This window comes from Equus asinus, chromosome 10 (assembly GCF_041296235.1).
Source record: "Equus asinus isolate D_3611 breed Donkey chromosome 10, EquAss-T2T_v2, whole genome shotgun sequence".
In the NCBI taxonomy this organism is placed as follows: domain Eukaryota; kingdom Metazoa; phylum Chordata; class Mammalia; order Perissodactyla; family Equidae; genus Equus; species Equus asinus.
Window position 1 is genome coordinate 53,294,733 of NC_091799.1, and position 19,971 is coordinate 53,314,703.

The following is a 19,971-nucleotide window of genomic DNA, read 5'->3' on the forward strand; positions in this document are numbered from 1 at the left end:
CACAGCTCTGCCATTGTCAGCAGAGGCCCCCACCGTGGGCCTTTAGGTGACCGAGCAGCTTTCCTCTACTGCTGATGATGTCCCAGGACCCCCTAGAACTCAGAAGGAGCATCGCATCTGGCCCTTGCTCGGACTGTACTGCGCGGTACTGGTACTGTCCCGATTCTAGCAGTGAGGAAACTGAGGGATGAGCACTGGCCACTTACCAAGGCCAGTCGCAGGAGACCAGGGCTGCAGGCCTTTGGGCTCTGCCTCCAGCTGCCACATCGCGCCCTCTTGGCAGCTTTGGTGTGTTCGGGTCACAGGACCTGCACCACAGCGGAGGCAGGGCTGGGCTCTGGGGCTTCCAGGATTTGGGCTTTGAAAAATGCGTGCAGGGAGTGAGTTACTCGCAGGAGCCGTAGGGGGAGCCACTGGGGCCCCGCAGCCCTGGCCTGGCTCTGAGTTGTCACCGTGGGCCGCCCCACCCCTTAATGGCTGCCCTGTCCCCAGCACCAGGAGCAGCACTCGGAGGGCCGTGGCGCCCCCTGCAGCGAGCCGCACCTCATCTTCGTGTATGAGGACAGGCAGATCCTGGAGGACGCAGCTGCCCTCATCAGCTACTACGTGAAGCGGCAGCCAGCCATCCAGAAAGAGGACCAGGGCACCATCCACCAGCTGGTGCACCAATTCGTGCCCAGCCTCTTCTTCTCCCAGCAGCTGGAGCTGGGGGCGTCTGAGGACTCTGCCGATGAGGGCCGGGGGAGCCCCCTGGGGCACAGCGCAGACCCTGGGGAGCGGAAGAAGCCAGCGCCGGGGCCACAGAGCAGCCCGCCGGAGGAGAAGGGGGCCACGGGCGCGGCGCCGGCCTCAGAGCAGCTGCCGCCGCAGCACAAGCCCCTGGACGACGTCTACAGCCTCTTCTTCGCCAACAACAACTGGTACTTCTTCCTGCGCCTCCACCAGACCCTGTGCTCCAGGCTCCTGAAGATCTACCGCCAGGCACAGAAGCAGCTCCTGGAGTACCGGACCGAGAAGGAGAGGGAGAAGCTGCTCTGCGAGGGCCGCCGGGAGAAGGGCAACGACCCTGCCATGGAGCTGCGGCTGAAGCAGCCAAGTAAGGCCCCGAGACTCCGCCGGGGCCCTCAAGTCTGCGGCGGGAGGGGAGAAAGGCGGCCGGCAGCGTGGGTAGCCTGTGATCGGAAACGTTCACTTTTTCTGACTTTTCATTTTGAAATAATTGTTAGCTCAGATGAGAAATTTCAAATGGAAAGTTGCGAAAGTAACACAGAGTACCCTTCCCCAGCCTCCTGAGCGGCAGCACCGCTTCGGGCTGGAGTGTCCTGATGGGACCAGGAGGCGGGCGTCGCAGGCCACACCAGCCAGACTACAGCCACGGCGGCTTCTTGCCCGTCTTCCTGGGTTGTGACGCTCTCAGTGGCCTCTCCCCACGCCTAGCCGCGTGGAACCACTGCCCACTTGAGCTGCCGTCCTGGAACTGCAGGCCAGCATCAGGAGGCCTCCGTGGCGGGCGGCGGCGAGTGTGGGCTCCGTGTGTTCTTGGAGAGCCCAGACTCATCCCCGTGGGGGCCTCGGGGCCTTTGGTGACCGCGTCCCCGCCCTCCCGCAGGTGAGGTGGAGCTGGAGGAGTACTACCCGGCCTTCCTGGACATGGTGCGCAGCCTGCTGGAGGGCAGCATCGACCCCACGCAGTACGAGGACACCCTGCGCGAGATGTTCACCATCCACGCCTACGTCGGCTTCACCATGGACAAGCTGGTGCAGAGCATCGCGCGGCAGGTGAGTGGGCGCAGGGCCGGTGGGTGAGCGGGCCAACAAGAGCGCGGAAACGAGGCGGTCGCACCTCCCTGTGGGTCCCTGCCTGTCCCCAGCTTTGAAAACCATCCCTTCCATCACTCTCATGGCTGTGCAGTTGGCCTGTGGACGGTACCTTTTGTTTTTTAGTTAAGGTAGAGTTCGCATAACATAAAATTCACCATTTAAAGTGTACAATTCAGTGGCATTCAGCACATTCACATTATAGAACCATCAGCTCTAATTCCAAAACATTCCCATCGTCCCAAAAGGAGAGTCCGTCCCCATGAGCAGTCCCTCCCCGGCCCCTGGCACCCACTAGTCTGCTTTCTGTCTCTGTGGATTTGCTGTTCTGGATGTTTCCTATAAATGGGATCACGCACTGTGTGGCCCTCTGTGTCTGGCTTCTCTCGCTCAGCATGAGGTTTCCGAGGTTCATCTACGTCGTAAAGTGTGTCAGAGCTTCGTCCCTTTCTGTGGCTGAGCGCTGGTCCACTGTGGCTGGAGCACGCTTTGTCATCTGCTCACCCGGCGATGGGCACTTGGTTGCCCTACCCTGGTGATTGCGAGCGTGCTGCTGTGAACACCCGTGCGCACAGGTTTGTTGGAGGCCCTGTTGATAGACCTTTCATGAGGGTGGTTTGACACCATGTGGAGAACCTCAGCCCGCTTCTCCAGGGGGACGATAGCAGTGACGTCCATCAGCATAGTTTATAGTAGCGGAAAGTCCCGCACAGCTAAACGGCAGCGAGAGGAAGTTGGTCACATAAACATAAACAGCAGAGCCGCAGGCGAGACGGGCGTGGTCCCGGGCTGCGTCCTTCTCATTCCCGCTGGAGTTTCCTGATCAAGTAAGGCTGCTCGCTGTGAAGCGGAAAAGGAGTTAGGGAAAGAGTCATGTCGTTACGCTCCCACCCAGAGGCACTCACTAGAAACAGCGTTTCCTTCCAGGTTTTCAAACTTCTTATTGAAGGAAAACACACAGAAAAGTGCCCCTATCCTAAGTGTGTAGCTGACAAGCGGACACCCCGCTCCCGCTTCCTCCCAGCCCCTGCCCACCCATGGGCGCCCACTGCCCTGATTTCTGACGCGGTCAACTCCCTGGTTTTGAGCTGTGTGTGAATGGAAGTGCACAGCGTGTCTGGCTGCATCCAGACAGTGTGATCCTTTGAGATGCCTCTCTGAAGAGATGTCCGTAGCTCCTTCATCCTCATCTTAGGAGGATTCCGGGGAACTAGCCTGCGTTGGGGCCCTTGGAGCAGGGCTGTGCGTCTCTGGCATTGCCTCCACTCCCCTCGGGTGGGTCACAGGCAGGCTCAGCCAGCCTCGGTGGAAGCTTCTTGCTTCCCGGCACACTCTGCGTCCTGCCCAGTACTCAGGATCGGTGGTCCCTCTCGTCTCTCCTGTGCTGAGGGGACGGTGAGATCGAGTTGTGGCTTACCCTGCATTTCCCCAGTGGCTCAGGGATCCGTGCCTTGTCATCCCTCTGTGGCCATCTGGACATGCTGGCTCTGGAGAACCTGACACGCCTCCTGCTGCTTTTCCCCATGGACGAGTCGGGGGCTTCAGGTCTTCTGGCTACAATGACTTGTCAACACTGATGGCTGTGTTCTGACACCCTAACCCTTTTGTCCTTGGCCACCTCCTCGTTTCCTTTTGGGGGCCAGGCTGGGTCTCTGTCCCTCCCGTCACTGTCTGCAGTCATGGCCACTGTGGTCAGGTAATGGGGAGGTGGGCACGGGGTAGCATGGAGAGAGGACATGCGGGGCCCTGCGCACAGCTCCAGGAGGGCAGACAAGGGGTACACGACAGGGCTGAGTACTGTACACCCAGGCTGGGGCTCGGCTCTGGCTCCTCCAACAGGCCACAGCTCTGGTGACAGTGGCTTCATCTGCAGCACCAGAGGGTTGGACCAGATCAGGCGCTTTGATTAATGCTTTAGGAAACATCCCTTTCTTCACGAATGTCTCCTGTAGACCTATTTTTAAAAAAGGGAGAGCGAAGGGATAAAACAGAGCTGGTCAGCTGGAGCCCTAGGGGCGCCGACCCCCCAGCATGACCCCACCAAATCCCCACACGAGTGCCCGGGCTGGATGCTCGCAGGGCCCTGCCCGCCCACGTCTGTCACCTGCCTGGCAGGGCCCTGTCCACACTTTTTGCCGCTTTTTTTTTTCATTAGCGTTTCTTGTTTCCAGTAACAGCAGCCAGTGCACATTGGGAGCTTGCCACATGCCAGGCCCCAGATGAGGCCCAAGTTTCCCCATGTCGTGGTGTTCACTCAGTGCAGGGACGTGCGGGAAGAGCCCACGGCCGGTGTCTGCAGGCGCGTGTCTGGGCCACAGGGAGTGCCCGGCAGGCCACTCACACTGGCTCCGTCTGGCCCCGCAGCCCTGCTGTGGGCGTTACTCATTTCTTCCCAAACCTGAGGGTTTTAAATGTGTTTGTAGGAATTAAAGGAATTGTGTTCATAGCTGAACATTTAAGGGAAATGACCACCCACCATCGCATCATCTTTAGATAATTATCGTCCCCCTTTGGGCGCATTTTCCTTTGTATTTTTTCTGTGCTTTTCTCACACCCTGGCAGGGTTTGCTCATTTGCTCTGGTCTGGTGTGGTCTGCCCTGGTCTGGTCTGGTCTGGTTTGCTCTGGATTGGTCTGGTCTGGTCTGGTCTGTCCTAGTCTGGTGTGGTCTGCCCTGGACTGGTCTGGTGTGGTCTGGTCTGCTCTGGTCTGGTTTGGTGTGGTCTGCCCTGGTCTGGTCTGGTGTGCTTTGCTCTGGTCTGGTCTGATCTGGCTTACACCCAGCACAGAAATTGCCCTGTGCAGCCCATTGGATTCTGGCCTTCATCCCCGCCTCGTGGACTTTGCCACCTCCTTTTTGGGTGGGAGGGGGCTCCAGCAAGAGGTGGAAGGGGCGGCCATGCATCACCCTTCCTGGGGAGTGCCCACGCCAGGCACTCACCGGCTCTCTGGCCCGCAGCTGCACCACCTTGTGAGCGATGACGTGTGTCTGAAGGTGGTGGAGCTCTACCTCAATGAGAAGAAGCGGGGCGCTGCCGGCGGGAACCTGTCCTCGCGCTGTGTCCGCGCCGCCAGGGAGACCAGCTACCAGTGGAAGGCCGAGCGCTGCATGGCTGACGAGAACTGCTTCAAGGTGAGAGGCCTGCTGCTCTCGCCCATGCGGAGCTGGGGCACGAAGGGGCGCCCACGACAGGAGAGGGCTGGCCACTGCTCCTGGGCTACACCACGGCTTGGCCGCCAGCCAGCCCCAGTGCCCTGCACTTCTTTTACTGGGCCCCTGGATGCTAACCCAGAAGGTGGGTGTCTGGCGTGTGGTCCCTTGAGGAAGGATCAAGGCCTGGAGGCTGGCAAAGTGGGGTCCCCTTTCAACCATGTCCTGTGCCAGCCTGGCTTTTTCTGCAGCTTCAGACTGTTCGTCTCCTGCCTCCCAGGTGATGTTCCTCCAGCGCAAAGGGCAGGTGATCATGACCATCGAACTCCTGGACACTGAGGAGGCCCAGACGGAGGACCCTGTGGAGGTCCAGGTGAGGACCCTGGTCCCGTGCCCTGTGCCTGGTGTGCAGTGGAGGCCAAGAGCGGCCACGGGCAGCATGTGGGCTCCCGCCCCTATGCCCCATCACATGCTGGCCAAGCACAAGCCACGGCCATGAACTGTCCGCCCAGAGGAGCCTCCCTGTGCGGCTCCACACGCTCTTTGGGAGCCCGAGGGACTGTGCGAGCTGCAGGCAACTCTTGGGAGCCAGCACATGTGTTCAGGGCCGCGTGAGAGCCAGGCCCCCTTCCCCCAAAGCCCTGGCCCCTCCCACCTGCCGCAGATATCCCGACATCCCCGTTGTGCCCATGGATGGTGCGGGCACTCAGACCCCCTGCACTCCCCGTGCCTTAAGTTCATGGCTCCGGGTCCCAGGCCCCGACCATCAGGGGAGACTGCCCGCCCCGCCCTAGACCCGCACGCTCCGCTGGAGAAGACTTTACCCACTCGCCTCCCTGCTCCCAGAGGGCGGTTAAATGCAGACCTGCATGCGTCCCAGGACAGTCACAGAGGCGGCTGGGGGTCCTTGTCCACCCTTGTCGTCCCTCCCCTTCGTTCTTTCTGTGGCTCATGCATGCCCTTCTCTTTGTCACCTCCCAGCGGGTCTAGCCTTTGCGCGCATCACTTGGCTGGGGCAACTGTGTCCATTCCGCAGGCTGTTGTAACAACACCATGAACCGGGGGCTTTAAACAACAGCAGTGTCTTCTCTCAGCCTGGAGGCCAGAAGGCTGAGATCCGGGTGTCCCAGGGCTGTGCTCCCTCTGCGGCCTTTAGGGGAGGATTTCCTTTCTTCCTCCAGTTCTGGGGCCCCAGGTGTCCTTGGCTTGTGGCCGCATCACCCCAGGATCTGCCTCTGTCTTCACACGGCCTTCTTCCCTGCGTGTCTCTGTTTTCTTTTCTTACGGGGACACAAGGCAATGGAGTCAGGGCCCACCTTATTCCAGCGTGATTTCCCTTGACTGTGTCTTAACCTGACTCCGTCTGCAGAGACCTTGTTTCCAGATGAGGTCATGGCCACAGGAACCGGGGCTTTGAACTTGGACACCATTCAAGTGTTTTTGGTGTTGGGAGGCACCATTCAACCCATAACAGTGATCAGTTCATCCCAGTTGGTCTGGGACATTCCCAGTTTTAGCACCTAAAGTCCCACGTCCCAGGAACTCTCAGTCCTGGACACACCAAGACAGTTGCTCTCCCAACACGTGGCTGCCTCAGAAGGTTTTATGGAGTCTAACAGTATATACGTGAATAGTTACGTACAGCAAAAGTATGATTTCTCTTGTTGCCCTTTTGACCCTAAATCAAGCAGCTGAAGATATGTGGGCCAGGAGCTGGGACACTATCTGCTCAGGAGCTTTCTGTGTGGAGACACAAACTGCGGCGACACTGGTGCCCGTGTGCCGCCGGGAGCAGGACCCATAAGCCCCAAGCCCCTCACAGAGCCAGGGCTCACCTGCCGCAGCCACAGGGGCTCCCCTCCCAGCGTCGCTGCCTGCTGCTTCTGGGCTCCCCACACCGGAAACACTTTCCAGGACAAGTGAGGGTTGGGGCCTGCACGCCCTGCCCCTTCTGGAAGTTCCCAGCAAACGTGGTTTTGTTAAGCTCACGTCTGGAGGAGCCTCCGGCTTTACCCTGGGGTGAGCGATGACTTGGACACTCCAGGCCATGCCCACCCTGGACCCGGGTGGCCCTTACAAGCCCTGCTTGTTACTCACCCCCTACTCCAACCTGGTCTTTCCCTCTTTGTACCTGCTGTTCGTGTCCTGATGTCCGTTCCTGGCCCGCTGGCCTCCACACCCCGCTCTCTGTGTGGGGGGCCCCCAGGTGAAGTGACCACGTGATGAATAGCAATAGAAATGTCATCACACAGCGGGGACGTCTCCACTTAAACACAAAATGGCAGTTCCGTAAATTGTCTGACTCGTGGCTGGGTGTGCTTGGTCCCATTCTAGCTGAGTCCTTTATCCTCAGCTGCAGTCTGGAGCTTTCCATCACACATCAGGGTCCTCTTAAAGCTTTGGGAGGGGTGGGGACGAAATCCCTGGGAACCTCTGAACTCAGGGTCCTGGGGGAGAGGCCCGTGACCCCCGATACGTGGGGACTCATGGCTCTGTCTCGGGCTGCCCCCCAGCACCTGGCTCGGTATGTGGAGCAGTACGTGGGGACCGAGGGTGCGTCCAGCTCACCCACTGAGGGATTCCTCCTGAAGCCCGTGTTCCTGCAGAGGTGAGAGGACGAGCTTCCTTCCTGTGGGCCCGGGGAGACTCCTCTGTCCTTCACTGGGGCTGAATGACAGTGTTTCTGTGTCTGGGAGCGTTTCTGTGACAGCTGACATGTGCTGTGGTGTGGCCTTGCCCTCGTGAGGCTCACAGTCTCGGGAAGCTGAGCGATGATCTCGTGAGGATGGGGCATGACCGGGCTCACCCCAGCCGAGGGCATGGAAGGGCCTGGCCGAGACCCAGGATGAGCAGTCAGAGGAAGGAGAAGTCACCGGAAATGGCAGCCAGCAGGCCAGAGGCAGGAGTGGCCGCCACCTGGGACACCGCCTGGGGGCCAGATCTCATCTCCAGCCGGATTAAGACAGTGGCCCTGAAGATCGGGGGGGCCTTTGTGGGGGTTTAGACTCCAGTGTGGACTTGCGAGGTGGGGACTGTCCTGGGGGAGGGGGTCCCAAGAGTTCCAGGACCACTGGTGACAGGAGGTGAGGGTCCCTGAGACGGCAGAAGTGTCAGCAAGGAGGGAGGGACATGGGCATAGAGAGGGAACGAGGAGGGAGGTGTCATCAAACTTGAAGAGAGTGGAGGACCCTGGTTGAGGGCTCCGCCTGCCTGAGGGACAAGAGAAAGAAAAGCGGGTGGGGGGAGCGAGTGGGAGGCCCCTCCCATTGTTGCCAGCACCCAGGAGACTGGTTTTAGGATTCTCTGGATTGAAGCGGGTGGGTGGTGGTTTTCCTTCCTTCGATTTGCGTTTCTCCAACCTGGGAAGTCAAACATCCTCCCCAAGGTTATGAAACTCGAGGGTTTGCATGTCCTCTGGTTCCCGCTGCCAGCCCGTCGGCGTGCGCAGCTGGAGTCGGCTGCCAGCGCGCCTCCTCTTGCCCACAGGAACCTCAAGAAGTTCCGCAGGTGGCAGTGCGAGCAGGTGCGCGCCCTGCGCGGCGAGGCCAAGAGCTCCTGGAAGCGGCTGGTGGGTGTGGAGAGCGCCTGTAACGTGGACTGCCGTTTCAAGCTCAGCACGCACAAGATGATGTTCATTGTGAACTCCGAGGACTACATGTACCGCCGCGGGACCCTCTGCCGGGCCAAGCAGGTGCCCGCCTCGCCCCGCCTGTCCCGGGGACCTGGGGGCCTGGGCCGAGAGGTCTAGCCGGGGGTGTCTGGGGTCCCGAGATCCAGCCCACGACCATTTTGGGGTGCCTGGGCCGCCCTGACTTCCCACCCCACCCCCCCCTGCAGGTACAGCCCCTGGTCCTGCTGCGCCACCACCAGCACTTTGAGGAGTGGCACGGCCGCTGGCTGGAGGACAACGTGACAGTGGAGGCGGCCAGCCTGGTGCAGGACTGGCTGATGGGCGAGGAGGACGAGGACATGGTGCCCTGCAAGACGCTCTGCGAGACAGCACACGTGCACGGCCTGCCCGTCACCCGCTACCGAGTGCAGTACAGCCGCCGGCCGGCCTCGCCCTGACGTCCCTCGCGCCCCACGACGCCCAGCCTGGCAGTGCCGCTTCCTGGCCTCCGCGTCCGTCAGCGCATTTTCATGAACAACCTGAGGGGCAGGGCATTCCCAGCACGCTGCTACGTGCTCGAGGCTATGTTGGCTCGTGGCCTCATGCTGCCAATCCCCTCAGCTTTCCGGCTTCCTTTGGGCCCATCCTGTGCCAAACGTGAACCCCCTGCACTTGAACTCGGGGGCTCCGTTCCTGCCGGAAAGCGGGGGATCAACGCGCTGGCCGAGCAACAAACAGTTGCATTTACACACCTGCCAGGCCACTGCTGACACATGTGCCAGATGCCCGGGCGGGTCACTGCTGGCCCTTCTGTGCACGCGGCGTCTGGGAGAGTCTGATGACCCAGCAAGGACACGGTTGCAAGGGGGCAGTGTTCAGAACCCCACATCGAAGGAGCTGGCCCAGCGGACCCACTTGGAGAGCACTCTTTCCCGAGTGGTCCTGAGGGCTTCTAGAAACATGTCCCGAGCTGGGCCACCCCCGCATCTGGTGGTAGGGGCATTGTATGGCCCAGCCAGTGCACAGGGTCGTTGGTCACTCTGAAAGAGGGAAGAGCCACCTCAGCCAGACTGGGGCACTCCGCGTTGAGTGCCCATGTGGAGTGGCAGATGCCCAGCACGGCCGGCAGACCCCACTCGGGGAGAGACGCCAAACCCGAGTTGATCTGGCAGCCGGACTCTGGGCCAATGCTCCTGCTAAGCTCGAGTGTCCCACGCTGGGAGGGCCCTGGGCGCGGTCGTGTACCTAAGATGGACATTCTAGAAGTACGTACTGCACGCCACAAATATTTATTCCTTTACACTCTCTTAGCAGTTGTAACTTCTGCCACAGCTCAGTCCCGCAGCCTCCTGGGGGAGAGAGCCCTCTTCGTGGAACTCCTCGGCCTGCCTGACGGCCCCGGAGAGTGGGTGTGAGGGGCTGAGGCAGCTGTCCTGCAGAGGCATCCAAGCTTTCTGTGCCAAACTACCAAGGAATTTGGGCTGGCGGCCAGCTCCTTGAACTTCTCGCACTGTGAGAACCCCTGGCCAGGCCCCAGGCCCCACCGGACTGAGCGGGCTCCACGGACAGGCCCAGCGCCATCCCCACGCCGCCGCCTCTGCTTGGCCGTAGCCCTCATCTTCCGCAGCTGAGCTGTGCCAAACCCACAATTCCGGGAAGTGGAGGCGTGTTTCCAGGAGTTTCTAGGAGTGACCTGTGGAACTCGAGGTTTGAAAACCTTGGACTCTGTGTGGGCGACTCTGAGGCAGGCGTGCCACTGGCCTCCTCGCCCACGTTTTCTCAAGTGTAACCCGGGCACTTTGTGCGCATCCTCATTTTATAAGAAGGGAATTGCTCATTGGAATTCCCGAATCACATCCTGCCGGCAGCCAGTCACCCTTGGAGGCCCGTGCCCTTTGTGCCTCCTCGTGGGCCTGGGCGCACGGGCCAGCCCCCCAACTCCCCTGCATGCTTCTGGGGAGCATCTCTTCTGTTTTTGCAGAATTTCTGTTCTGGGGCTTGTACTTCCTTTGCAGCTGTTTTGAATGTAGTTTTCCTTTTCTATTTATTTGCACATTAAAGTTAAAAATTAAATATTGGCCAAAAGTTGTGAGGCTGGCTCAGTTATTTCAAGCAAGAGAATCTGGGGAGAGAATGGGAGGCAGCCTCTCCCTGCCAGGTGGTTGGAGGCCCCGGAGGGAGTGTGCGCGTGCGCACCCGGCAGCCTCTAGTCTCCAATCCCCTGTGGACCCCCAGGCCCCCTAGGCGTCACCCCCCCTGAGTGTTTTCTAGAATATAATTCCAGGCTCAGTGTTTAGATTCAGTAGAAATGAGAGGTGTTTCCTTCGAGCGTTGTGTGTGCAAAACCGAACTGACAGACTCTGAGCTTACTCTGCCCGCCCACTCACTTCTGCCAGCAGGTCTGGAGTGGGGTCTCGCCCTCCCCCAGTCCCACAGACCATGGTCCCCGTGCTCTGGTCCCCGCCCGCCCTTCCTCTCACTCACCTTCTGCATCCTCTTCATCACTGTGTCCCCTGAACATCTCCAGGACCCCCTCCAACCCGGCCCCGCCCCTGCCTCCAGGTAAGAGGGAGCCCACAGCTCTGCTCAGGGTCCCTTAGCTGACTCTCTTGAGGCTTCTCCAGCGGAACTGCCGGCCCCACCCCTTACCCCACGCAGCGCCCACAGCCAGGCCTCGCCTCTCAGGTCCCTGAGCTGGGTCTGCACTGCCTTCTGCCCTGCCCCCTCCCAGGAGTTGTCCCCAATGTCCCTGAGTGGCCGTTGCTGCCTCCGAGCCGAGGGCGGGACCTCAGTCCTCCCGCCGCGGAGGAGGACCTAGCCCTGCGGACCCTCAGGCTGCAGCCTGGTGAGGAGGCCCTGAGTGGGGACCAGCCCGCCGGCTGGCCCACGGTAGTACCAGATCAGAGGTCCTGTTCCCAGCCACTGTGTCTGTGGCAACCGGTCACACAGCGGTGAGAGCAGCCCTCGCCAGTACAGCAGCTGTGTCCCCACGCCGCCCCTCCCCACCTCCTTCACATCTGTGGAGGTGCCTGCTGCAGGACCCTGTGGGCCGCCCTCCCCTCCCCAGGGTGGTGGGGGGCAGCCCGGGATGCTTGGGGAGGTGGTAGGAGGGTTTGGGGGGGACCCAATGAACGTTTATTCTGCTGCGAGTGAGGCATTTGTCTTGCTGGCTGTTGGCGAGGTGTGACTTGCACTTCACGCCCGCTGTCCTGGCTGAGTGGGCTGGCTGCTCCAATGAGCAAGGTGACCTGCAGTCAGTCTCAGGAGGCCCGCGGTGGGGTAGGACATGGCCAGCAGGAGCCTGCAGGGACCCGGCTGCGGGCTGCAAGGATCGGAGTGTGGGTGAGGTCTTCTGAATGCACTGGGCCCCTCCATGAGGGCGGCCTTTGGAATCCCGACTCCACCCCTGCCCAGGGTTCTCCAGCACCTTCTCCAGAGCAGCCCCGTGTACACCAGCTCAGCCCCCAGCCCGGGGGACAGTCAAGCAAACAGACTCAGATTTGGGGTCCCAGGGAGGAAGCGCAGGGCACCAGGGTGGGGAGGACCGGACCTCAAACCCTGGGCCTGACCTTGGCCCCCAGTAGTCAGGGTCACAGCAGCTCCTCTGCCAGTCTAGCTCCTTAATGTCCCCGCCCACAGGCTGGGGCCCAGCCGGGAATGAGGGGAGGCGGAGCATGCTCCTGGGCACCCATCTGGCTTCAAAGTATGACAAAATGACAACCCTTTCCACAAGGATGGCTACCGTGAGAAGCGCTGCCCTGGGAGGGATGCGAGCTCTCTGTCTCATCAGCAACCGCGCCCCCCCATCTTCACTGGGGACAGCGGGGCGGGGGAGGGGCTGGGGGAGGATGGCCTGGGGGGGCTTCCCAGGATCCAAGCAGGGCTGGAGGGGGAAGAAACTCAGGACTAGCCACTGGCTTGAGTGTGTTTGCCATTTTTTTCACCATTCAGAAAAGTTTTAAATTGTAGTAAAATACACACAACATAAAATTTACCACCTTAACCATTTTGAGTGTCCAGATCAGTGAGTGGCATTAGTACATTCACATGGTTGTGCCACCATCTCCACCACCCGTCTCCAGGACTCTTCGTCTTCCCAACTGAAACTCTGTCCCAGTGAACACTCCCTCCCCACGCCCCCCCGCCCCCCGCCCCAGCGCCCTCCGTCCTGCGTTCTGTCTCTGTGAGCATGACTCGTCTAGGGACCGCGTGTAAGTGGGGTCGTACAGCATCTGTCCTTTTGTGTCTAGTTTATTTCACTCAGCACGTCCCCATGGTTCATCCATGTTGTAGCAGGTGTCAGAATTTCCTTCCTTTTTAAAGCTACTATTCTGCCTTTTTTTAAACATGAGTTTTTACGGAAAGTGACACATGGTACAGAAAATTCCAACAGTACAAAAAAGCACCAGAGAAGTCCCTCTCCCCAAAGACAGCTGCTTCCAGGAGGTGCTGCGCACGGCTTGTCACCCGACTGGGACAGCGGCCTGCCGAGTCGGAGCCCCTCCTGCCGGAACGGGGTCATTTCCGGGACAGGCCATTGACACGCACCCCTCTCTGTGCTGCTGGAGCGCACACAGGCTTTCCTGCGTGTGTCCCCGCCGTAGTTCCCAGACACGGAACACCTGAGTCAGACCACCCTCCGCAGCCTCTGGCCTCCCCTGCACGCCTTTCCTGCTCTGCCCGTGGAGGACGGGCAGGGGGTCCTCTTCCTGGCTTTCTTGTGGTATCATCGGTCACACATTGCTAAGAGACACAGGCATAGGGCTGAATCTGTCATTGGTGCCTGTGGAAACCGCTCCGAAATGGGGGAGAGGTTCCTGGCCGAGACCCCTGCCCCGTCCAGAGTTCCCCAGGCCTCAGCATCCCTGACTCTGGGGCTGGGACAGGGACCTTGGCACCTCGGCCTCCAGCTGCACTGACCCTGCCCAGGGCTGCTAGGTCACTTCCTGGCTGGTCCCTGCGTCCCCAACTGTGTGACTAGATTAGGGCTTGCCATGCCAGGACACAGCTGTGTGGGATCCGCTCTCCCATTGCCCCCTGAGGTCCTCCTGCTCCCAGACCCCCCGGCACTGTGGCCAAAGCCTGATGACACCAGGGCTCCCTCCCCAACCATGTAGAACCCCCAGTTTGGGGCTCCCTCAGGGCGGGACCCTCAAGGCCTCCCAGGCCCAGAGGGGCATCGGGGGCGATCGTGTGCAGGAGAGAAGCACCATCCCCTCTGAGCCTCAGTTTCTCCATGTGCAGTTGGCCCCCATCTGAGTGTACGTGGTGTCCCGGCACCTGGGAGCAGGAACATGGAAGGGCTGGAGGAGGGGCAGTCCCCCAGGAGGGTGACTCATGGGGCCCCCTGGCCTGGGCTGGCCCCACCACCTCACTTATGGCCATGACCACCCCCTGGTCACACCCGGGGCCCCAGGTTGAGGGTGGGGCCAGGACAGGTGCAGAAGGGGCTTTGAGAGCTGCAGCTGGGCTCCCCTCACCCCTAGGGCAGCATGCAGTCAGCGTCGGGGGCTCTGGCTGAGGACCGAGACCCCTCAGATATCCTCAGCAGCCCCCTGACTCCAGAGGCACCTTCTTCTCTCAGCACCTCACTCTGCTCCTGCCAAGGGGCCCCCGCTGGCACATGGGTGAGGCAGCAAGAAGGCGGGGCAGCCCCACAGAGGACCCAGGGTGCTGGAGTCGGGGGCAGGGTGAGGGATTGCTCACCTATTCTGACCGCTGACCTGGGGAGGCAGGGTCCTGCCCGCCAGTGACAGGAGGTGGGGGGAGGCTTCGGGAAGGGCCAAGAGCCCCTGATGGAGGGGCGTGATCTGGAGGGCTGCCGATGTGACTGGCCAGCAGGAAGTGACCACTTGTTCCAGAGAGGCTTCCTGGACTGGACAGGGGCTGGCAGAGGGCGCGGCAGCCTGGGACCTCATACCCCGTCTGGCTGGCCCAACGCAAGGCACGTCTGCCAGACTGAGTGAGCCCTGCTGCCAGGCCTCCTTAGGCCACACCACAGGCCTCCCACGGGCTCGCTGGGGACAGGGGCTGGTTTATCTCCCCAGGCCCTGTCCACTCCTCCGCCTGCACTCAGGAAGCTGGGGGTGGGGGTCCAAGCAAGCAGGAAGCCCGAGGTCAGCCAGCGCAGCCCGGAGCAGCTGGCCACAGCCCTGGCGGGATGCATGCGATCCTGCTGCTGTGGCCCCTGGCGCTGGGGCTCAGCCTGGACGACGGCACCCAGACCCCCAACATGTACGACGAGGGTGGGAGCGTGGGGGACGGTGACAGTGACGGTGAGTGAGCTGGGGCCCTGCCCTGGCATGGGGGCACGGAGCTGCTGAGGGGGAGACGGGGAACAGAGAGGCCCTCTAAGCCAGCCCTGAGCCCACTCGGCTGTGTGTGTCCATGTCCAGCTCTGTTTCCCCAATTCAGGGGGCTCCTGAGAGCTGGGACCGGATTGCAGCCCCTTCGTGGCACATGATCCACCCAGAGGGACCGGCTCAGGCGGGGGGGCTCCTGGGCTCTAAGTGCTTTCCTCCTGCTTCTGTCCCCCAGGTGGCACGGCGGGGCCCTGGAGCAGTCCCCAGGCAGCCACTCCTGGCCCACTCCACCCTCGCAGCTTCCCCGGCCAGGCCCGCGCCAACGACAGCGACACTCTGGAGCTCCCGGACAGCTCTCGGGCGCTGCTGCTGGGTTGGGTGCCCACGAGGCTGGTGCCCGCGCTCTACGGGCTGGCCTTGGCGGTGGGGCTGCCTGCCAACGGGCTGGCGCTGTGGGTGCTGGCCACCCGGGTGCCTCGGCTGCCCTCCACCATGCTGCTCATGAACCTGGCGGCCGCCGACCTGCTGCTGGCCCTGGTGCTGCCGCCACGCATCGCCTACCACCTGCGGGGCCAGCGCTGGCCCTTCGGCGAGGCTGCCTGCCGCCTGGCCACGGCCGCACTCTACGGCCACATGTACAGTTCCGTGCTGCTGCTGGCTGCCGTCAGCCTGGACCGCTACCTGGCCGTGGTGCACCCGCTGCGGGCCCGCGCCCTGCGAGGCCAGCGCCTCGCCACCGGGCTCTGCAGTGCAGCCTGGCTGGTGGCGGCCGCCCTGGCGCTGCCCCTGGCACTGCAGCGGCAGACCTTCCAGCTGTCGCACTCAGACCGCGTGCTCTGCCACGACGTGCTGCCCGTCGGTGCCCAGGCCTCCTACTGGCGGCCAGCCTTCACCTGCCTGGCGGTGCTTGGCTGCTTCCTGCCCCTGCTGGTCATGCTGCTGAGCTATGGGGCTGCCCTGCGTGCGCTGGCCGCCGCCGGCCGGCGCTACAACCACGCACTGCGGCTGACAGCGCTGGTGCTGGCCTCGGCCCTGGCCTTCTTTGCGCCCAGCAACGTGCTGCTGCTGCTGCACTACTCCGCCCCACGCCCCGATGCCTGGGGGGACCTGTACGCGGCCTATATGCCCAGCCTGGCGCTCAGCACCCTCAACAGCTGTGTGGACCCCTTTGTCTACTACTACGTATCGGCCGAGTTCAGGGACAAGGTGCGGGAGGGGCTGCTCCGCTGGGCGCCAGGGGGCGCAGCGGCCTCCAAGGAAGGGGGCAGCGCGGGGATGGGCACGAGGTCCTCCTCGCTCGTGTGACGGGCCCTCGGAAGGGGGCAGTGGGGAGGGGTGTTTGGGTTGAATAGGGTCCCCTCCCAATTCACGTCCCCCAGGGACCTCTGAACGTGAGCTAATTTGAAAATAGGGTCTTTGCAGGTGTCATTAGTTAAGATGAGGTCACAATGGAGTAGGGTGGGCCCTAAACCCGACATGACTCGTGTCCTTATAAGAAGAGGACACAGAGACACACAGGTGAAGACAGAGATCGGGTGATGCACAAGCCAAGGAACCCCGTGGACCGCGCAGCCCCCAGGCACTGGAAGAGACGCCTGGGATGGATACCCAGAGACTCGAGGAGCCAGCCCTGCCCACCCCTCATCTCCGGCTTCTGGCCTCCTGAACTGTGAGACAATAAATTTCTGTTGTGTTCAGCCCGTTTGCGGTCCTTTGTTACAGCAGCCCCAGGAGATGAAGGCAAGGGTTAAATGCAGATTTCAGGCCCAGTCGCACCCCCCGACTCGCCCAAGCAGGAGCCCATGATGCTGCAGTTGACCGGCTCCCTCCTGTCCAACAGGGGATGAGGCGAGGCTGATGCTGCCCTGGACCCACCGCAGGCCCCTGCCCAGCGCTAGGCTCAGGACCCCACCTCCAAGTGCCTCATGTCGGTTCTATTTGGCCCAGATAGCCTGGGGCCGGGTTCGTGGTCCTCGTTCCCAGAAGTCCAGATTCCAGCTTTGGGCCAGGCCCCAGGGCTTGGGGCATTTCCTGAGGAAGCACAGTGGAGAGCCCCACTCTGCTTTCCAGAGCCTGGTGCAGCCCGTCACTGGGAGCCACAGGGCTTGGCCTCCCACTGTCCCCCTGGCCACAAGACATCACTTCCCTCCCCAAACCTGTGGTCTGATTCCTTTTCTGGCTTGAGTTAACTTTCCCGCGGTCCAGGAGGGTGGGGTAACAAGAGGATGGATGGTGTGCACCCAGGGCCAGGGAGTGCAGCCTTGCGACCCCCACACCCTGCTGCCTGCTCTGAACTGAGTCAGGGGGCACCACGTGGGGAAGGACAGCCGCAGCCCCCAGCACACACGCCCCTGTCGCTCCCCACCCCCCCACCCAGGTCAGCAGGTGGCAACTTGGTCAGGAGCCACTGAGGCATCAACTGTGGGAGTAAGCAGCCCCCTGGAGGCAGAGGGAGTGGGGGCCATTCCTGGGCTCCCCGTTGAGTTCAAGTCTCTGATCTGAGAGGAGTGAGCCAGTGAACGGGCAGCCCCGGGACACGCATGCGTGCGCGCACACACACATGTGCTCGTGACCCTGGAGAAGTGTGAATAAGATCAGTGAAGTGTATGGATGTCAACAGCCTGGTGTGATGATGTACCAGAGTTCTTCCAAGATGTCTTCCTGGGGAAGGCCGGGGAAAGGGGACCAGGACCGCCCTGCGGTGGTATAATTTCTTCCAAATGCTCAGGACACAGATCTTCAAACCCTCCTCCCCACTCCGCTCTGAAAGGCTGGGCTGCAGATGAAGGAACGGAGGTGCGGGGGCCAGATGAGAGCTGGGGCTCCAGCCCTGGGTGCTGACCCCAGGCTCGCCTGCCATAAGAGGCCAAAGCCCCTTGTGACTCTTGGAAACGAGCTTTTATTACACCAGCGGCCTCTAGGGCGGCGAGCAGCAACAGGGCCCCAGCCTGGGGAGCTGTGCCCCGTAGGCTGGCAGGTCAGGGCTCGGGGAGTGGCTGGAGCTGCACACAGGCGACTCACAGGCTGGGCAGCCCCCTCAGGGGCCCTGCTGTCCCCAGCGGAGGTCAGGGATGAGCAGCGCTGGCTGAAATAAATACCACTGTGGAGGGAGAAGACAGGCGAGTGAGCGCAGGTGATGGAAGGGAAACAAGCGTCCTCCGAGGCTTACAGAAAGGGGAGGGAGCGCGCCTCCAATGGTCCTGGAGCAGGTTGCCCTCTGGGCTGCTGGCAGGAGGCCCGGCCTCCAGGTGGGGCTCTGGGAGATAGGCGTGGGGATAGGGGGAGGCCCGCAGGTCCGCAAGGCCAGAGAGGAAGGAAGCTGAAGACGCCTGTGTCTGGAGCCAAGGGCTTCCCCACAGGGCCTGGCACCGCCAGGACCGAGCACTCAGGGATGCCAGGGGTGACCCAGGGGTGCAGGGACTGTCAGTCTTGGGACAATCTGAGGTCTAAGTTCTGGGGCTCAGCAGACCACGTGTCCCAAAGGGAGGCCAGGGCTTTGTATTTTGGAGGAAGGCGGCCTGTATATTTTTGAAATTGTTAACAAGGAAATGGATGCAACATCCTTATTTGGCCAGATGTTGTGTCCACTCAGAAAGAGGCCTTCCCAGAAGTGTCCCTTTTCCTGGGAGCAGCATGTCAGGCTGTGGGAGCTGCTCTGGCCCAAGGGGGTACACCCAGCCTCGGGGCTGGGGGCAGGACACCTGGAGTTCCAGGTGCAGCTGGGGAGGTGGGAGGAGGAGGTGAGGGGCCTCCAGCCACCTGCAAGCTGGCTGTCCCCCCAGGTCCCTGCCATTCTGTCTATCAGATTCATTTGGAGGCAGGGGTCACCTGGGGCAGAGTCCACCAGTCCAGCAAGCAGTCTAGGAAGCTCGCCCATCAGTGGCCCCCTTCTGGCAGGCAGACAGGCACAGGATGCAGCCAGATCTGTCCTCCTGCTCGGAGTGTTAGGAAGAGAAGCCACTCTGACTGATGGGGAGAGAAGAAAGGAGTATGTGGGCTGCTGGGCCCGTGTGCCCTTCCCTGAACCACCTCCAGGGTGACAGGTGACCCCTGGGGTGCGGTGGTGGGGGGACATGACCCAGCCTGGCCCCTCAGGACCCTGCCTACCCCGACTTGGCCACGGAGATGGGATGGGGCATTCACTTCTGGTAAGAATGGAGCAGTTTGTGTGGGACCCCCGACCAAACGGGAAACCTATCTGTGGACCTCAATCCAGCTATAAAAAAAGAAAGAACTGTGGAAATTAATAAAAGAACCTTAACTAAACCCGAGCCGGGAAAGCCTGTAGGGGGTGCTCTCACCCCCATCACATGGTCAATTACATCAAAGAAGAAGAGAGGGACTTACCCTCGGACAGGAAGTACAACTACTTGACTACTGAAGAAGACTTCTCTCCCCACCTGGCAACAGTCCAGCCAATGAGAAATACCACAGCCCAGCCAATGAGAAACGCCACAGCCCAGCCAATGAGAAACGCCACAGCCCAGCCAATGAGAAACGCCACAGCCCAGCCAATGAGAAACGCCACAGCCCAGCCAATGAGAAACCCCACAGCCCAGCCAATGAGAAACCCCACAGCCCAGCCAATGAGAAACGCCACAGCCCAGCCAATGAGAAATGCCACAGCCCAGCCAATGAGAAACCCCACAGCCCAGCCAATGAGAAACCCCACAGCCCAGCCAATGAGAAGCCAGTTGCCACCCTGAACTGTCACTTTCCCCCAATGGACTTTCCTTTAAAGCAGCCCTTCTGGGCTCCCCCTTTTTTCTCTATAAAAGCAGTTCCCCTCATTTTCTGGATTTGACTATGGTCTTCCAGAGTATGCACATTCCAAATTGCAATTTTTTTGGCTATTCATGAATAAACTCATTTTGAGATAAAATAGGCAAGTTTGCTTTTTAACTTGACAGAACTATTGATACAGGCAGCCACACGCATGAATCGAAAGGGAACTCAGTTGAGTGAAAAAAGCCAATCTGAAGAGTTCACATACTCTACGATTCTATTTACTTAGCATTCCTGAAATGACAAAATTATAGAGAGGGAGAGCAGACAAGCAGTGGCCCAGGGCAGGGAGGAGGGTGTGGCTAT

The 19,971-nt window shown here is 61.0% G+C and overlaps 2 protein-coding genes across 3 annotated transcripts in view; both read left to right on the forward strand.

Annotated features, from left to right (window-relative positions):
- Positions 1–10,663, forward strand: part of SIN3B (SIN3 transcription regulator family member B) — a 40,912-nt gene extending 30,249 nt beyond the window's left edge. The window contains exons 13-19 of one of the 2 annotated variants that reach the window (XM_044774223.2): positions 493–1,096; positions 1,610–1,779; positions 4,777–4,950; positions 5,249–5,341; positions 7,482–7,576; positions 8,455–8,659; positions 8,806–10,663. In XM_044774223.2, coding sequence (XP_044630158.1) covers positions 493–1,096; positions 1,610–1,779; positions 4,777–4,950; positions 5,249–5,341; positions 7,482–7,576; positions 8,455–8,659; positions 8,806–9,036 — 1,572 coding nt within the window. In that variant the 3' untranslated portion in view covers positions 9,037–10,663. Of the gene's footprint in view, positions 1–492; positions 1,097–1,609; positions 1,780–4,776; positions 4,951–5,248; positions 5,342–6,659; positions 7,144–7,481; positions 7,577–8,454; positions 8,660–8,805 lie in introns of those variants that run through there. The other variant, XM_044774234.2, reaches the window with a different exon arrangement.
- A 3,806-nt stretch (positions 10,664–14,469) lies between these two features.
- Positions 14,470–16,580, forward strand: F2RL3 (F2R like thrombin or trypsin receptor 3). The gene is made up of 2 exons (XM_014865954.3): positions 14,470–14,853; positions 15,116–16,580. Exons 1-2 carry the CDS (start codon positions 14,739–14,741, stop codon positions 16,183–16,185), a joined length of 1,185 nt encoding a protein of 394 aa, XP_014721440.1. The 5' UTR covers positions 14,470–14,738; the 3' UTR covers positions 16,186–16,580.
- The last annotated feature ends 3,391 nt before the right edge of the window (positions 16,581–19,971 follow it).

Bases quoted from the DNA above. Each gene is read 5' to 3' on its own strand.
- F2RL3 (XM_014865954.3), top strand. From the start codon at position 14,739: ATGCATGCGATCCTGCTGCTGTGGCCCCTGGCGCTGGGGCTCAGCCTG. The intron at 14,854-15,115 runs GTGAGTGAGCTG...TCTGTCCCCCAG, and splicing joins GGGGGACGGTGACAGTGACG to GTGGCACGGCGGGGCCCTGG.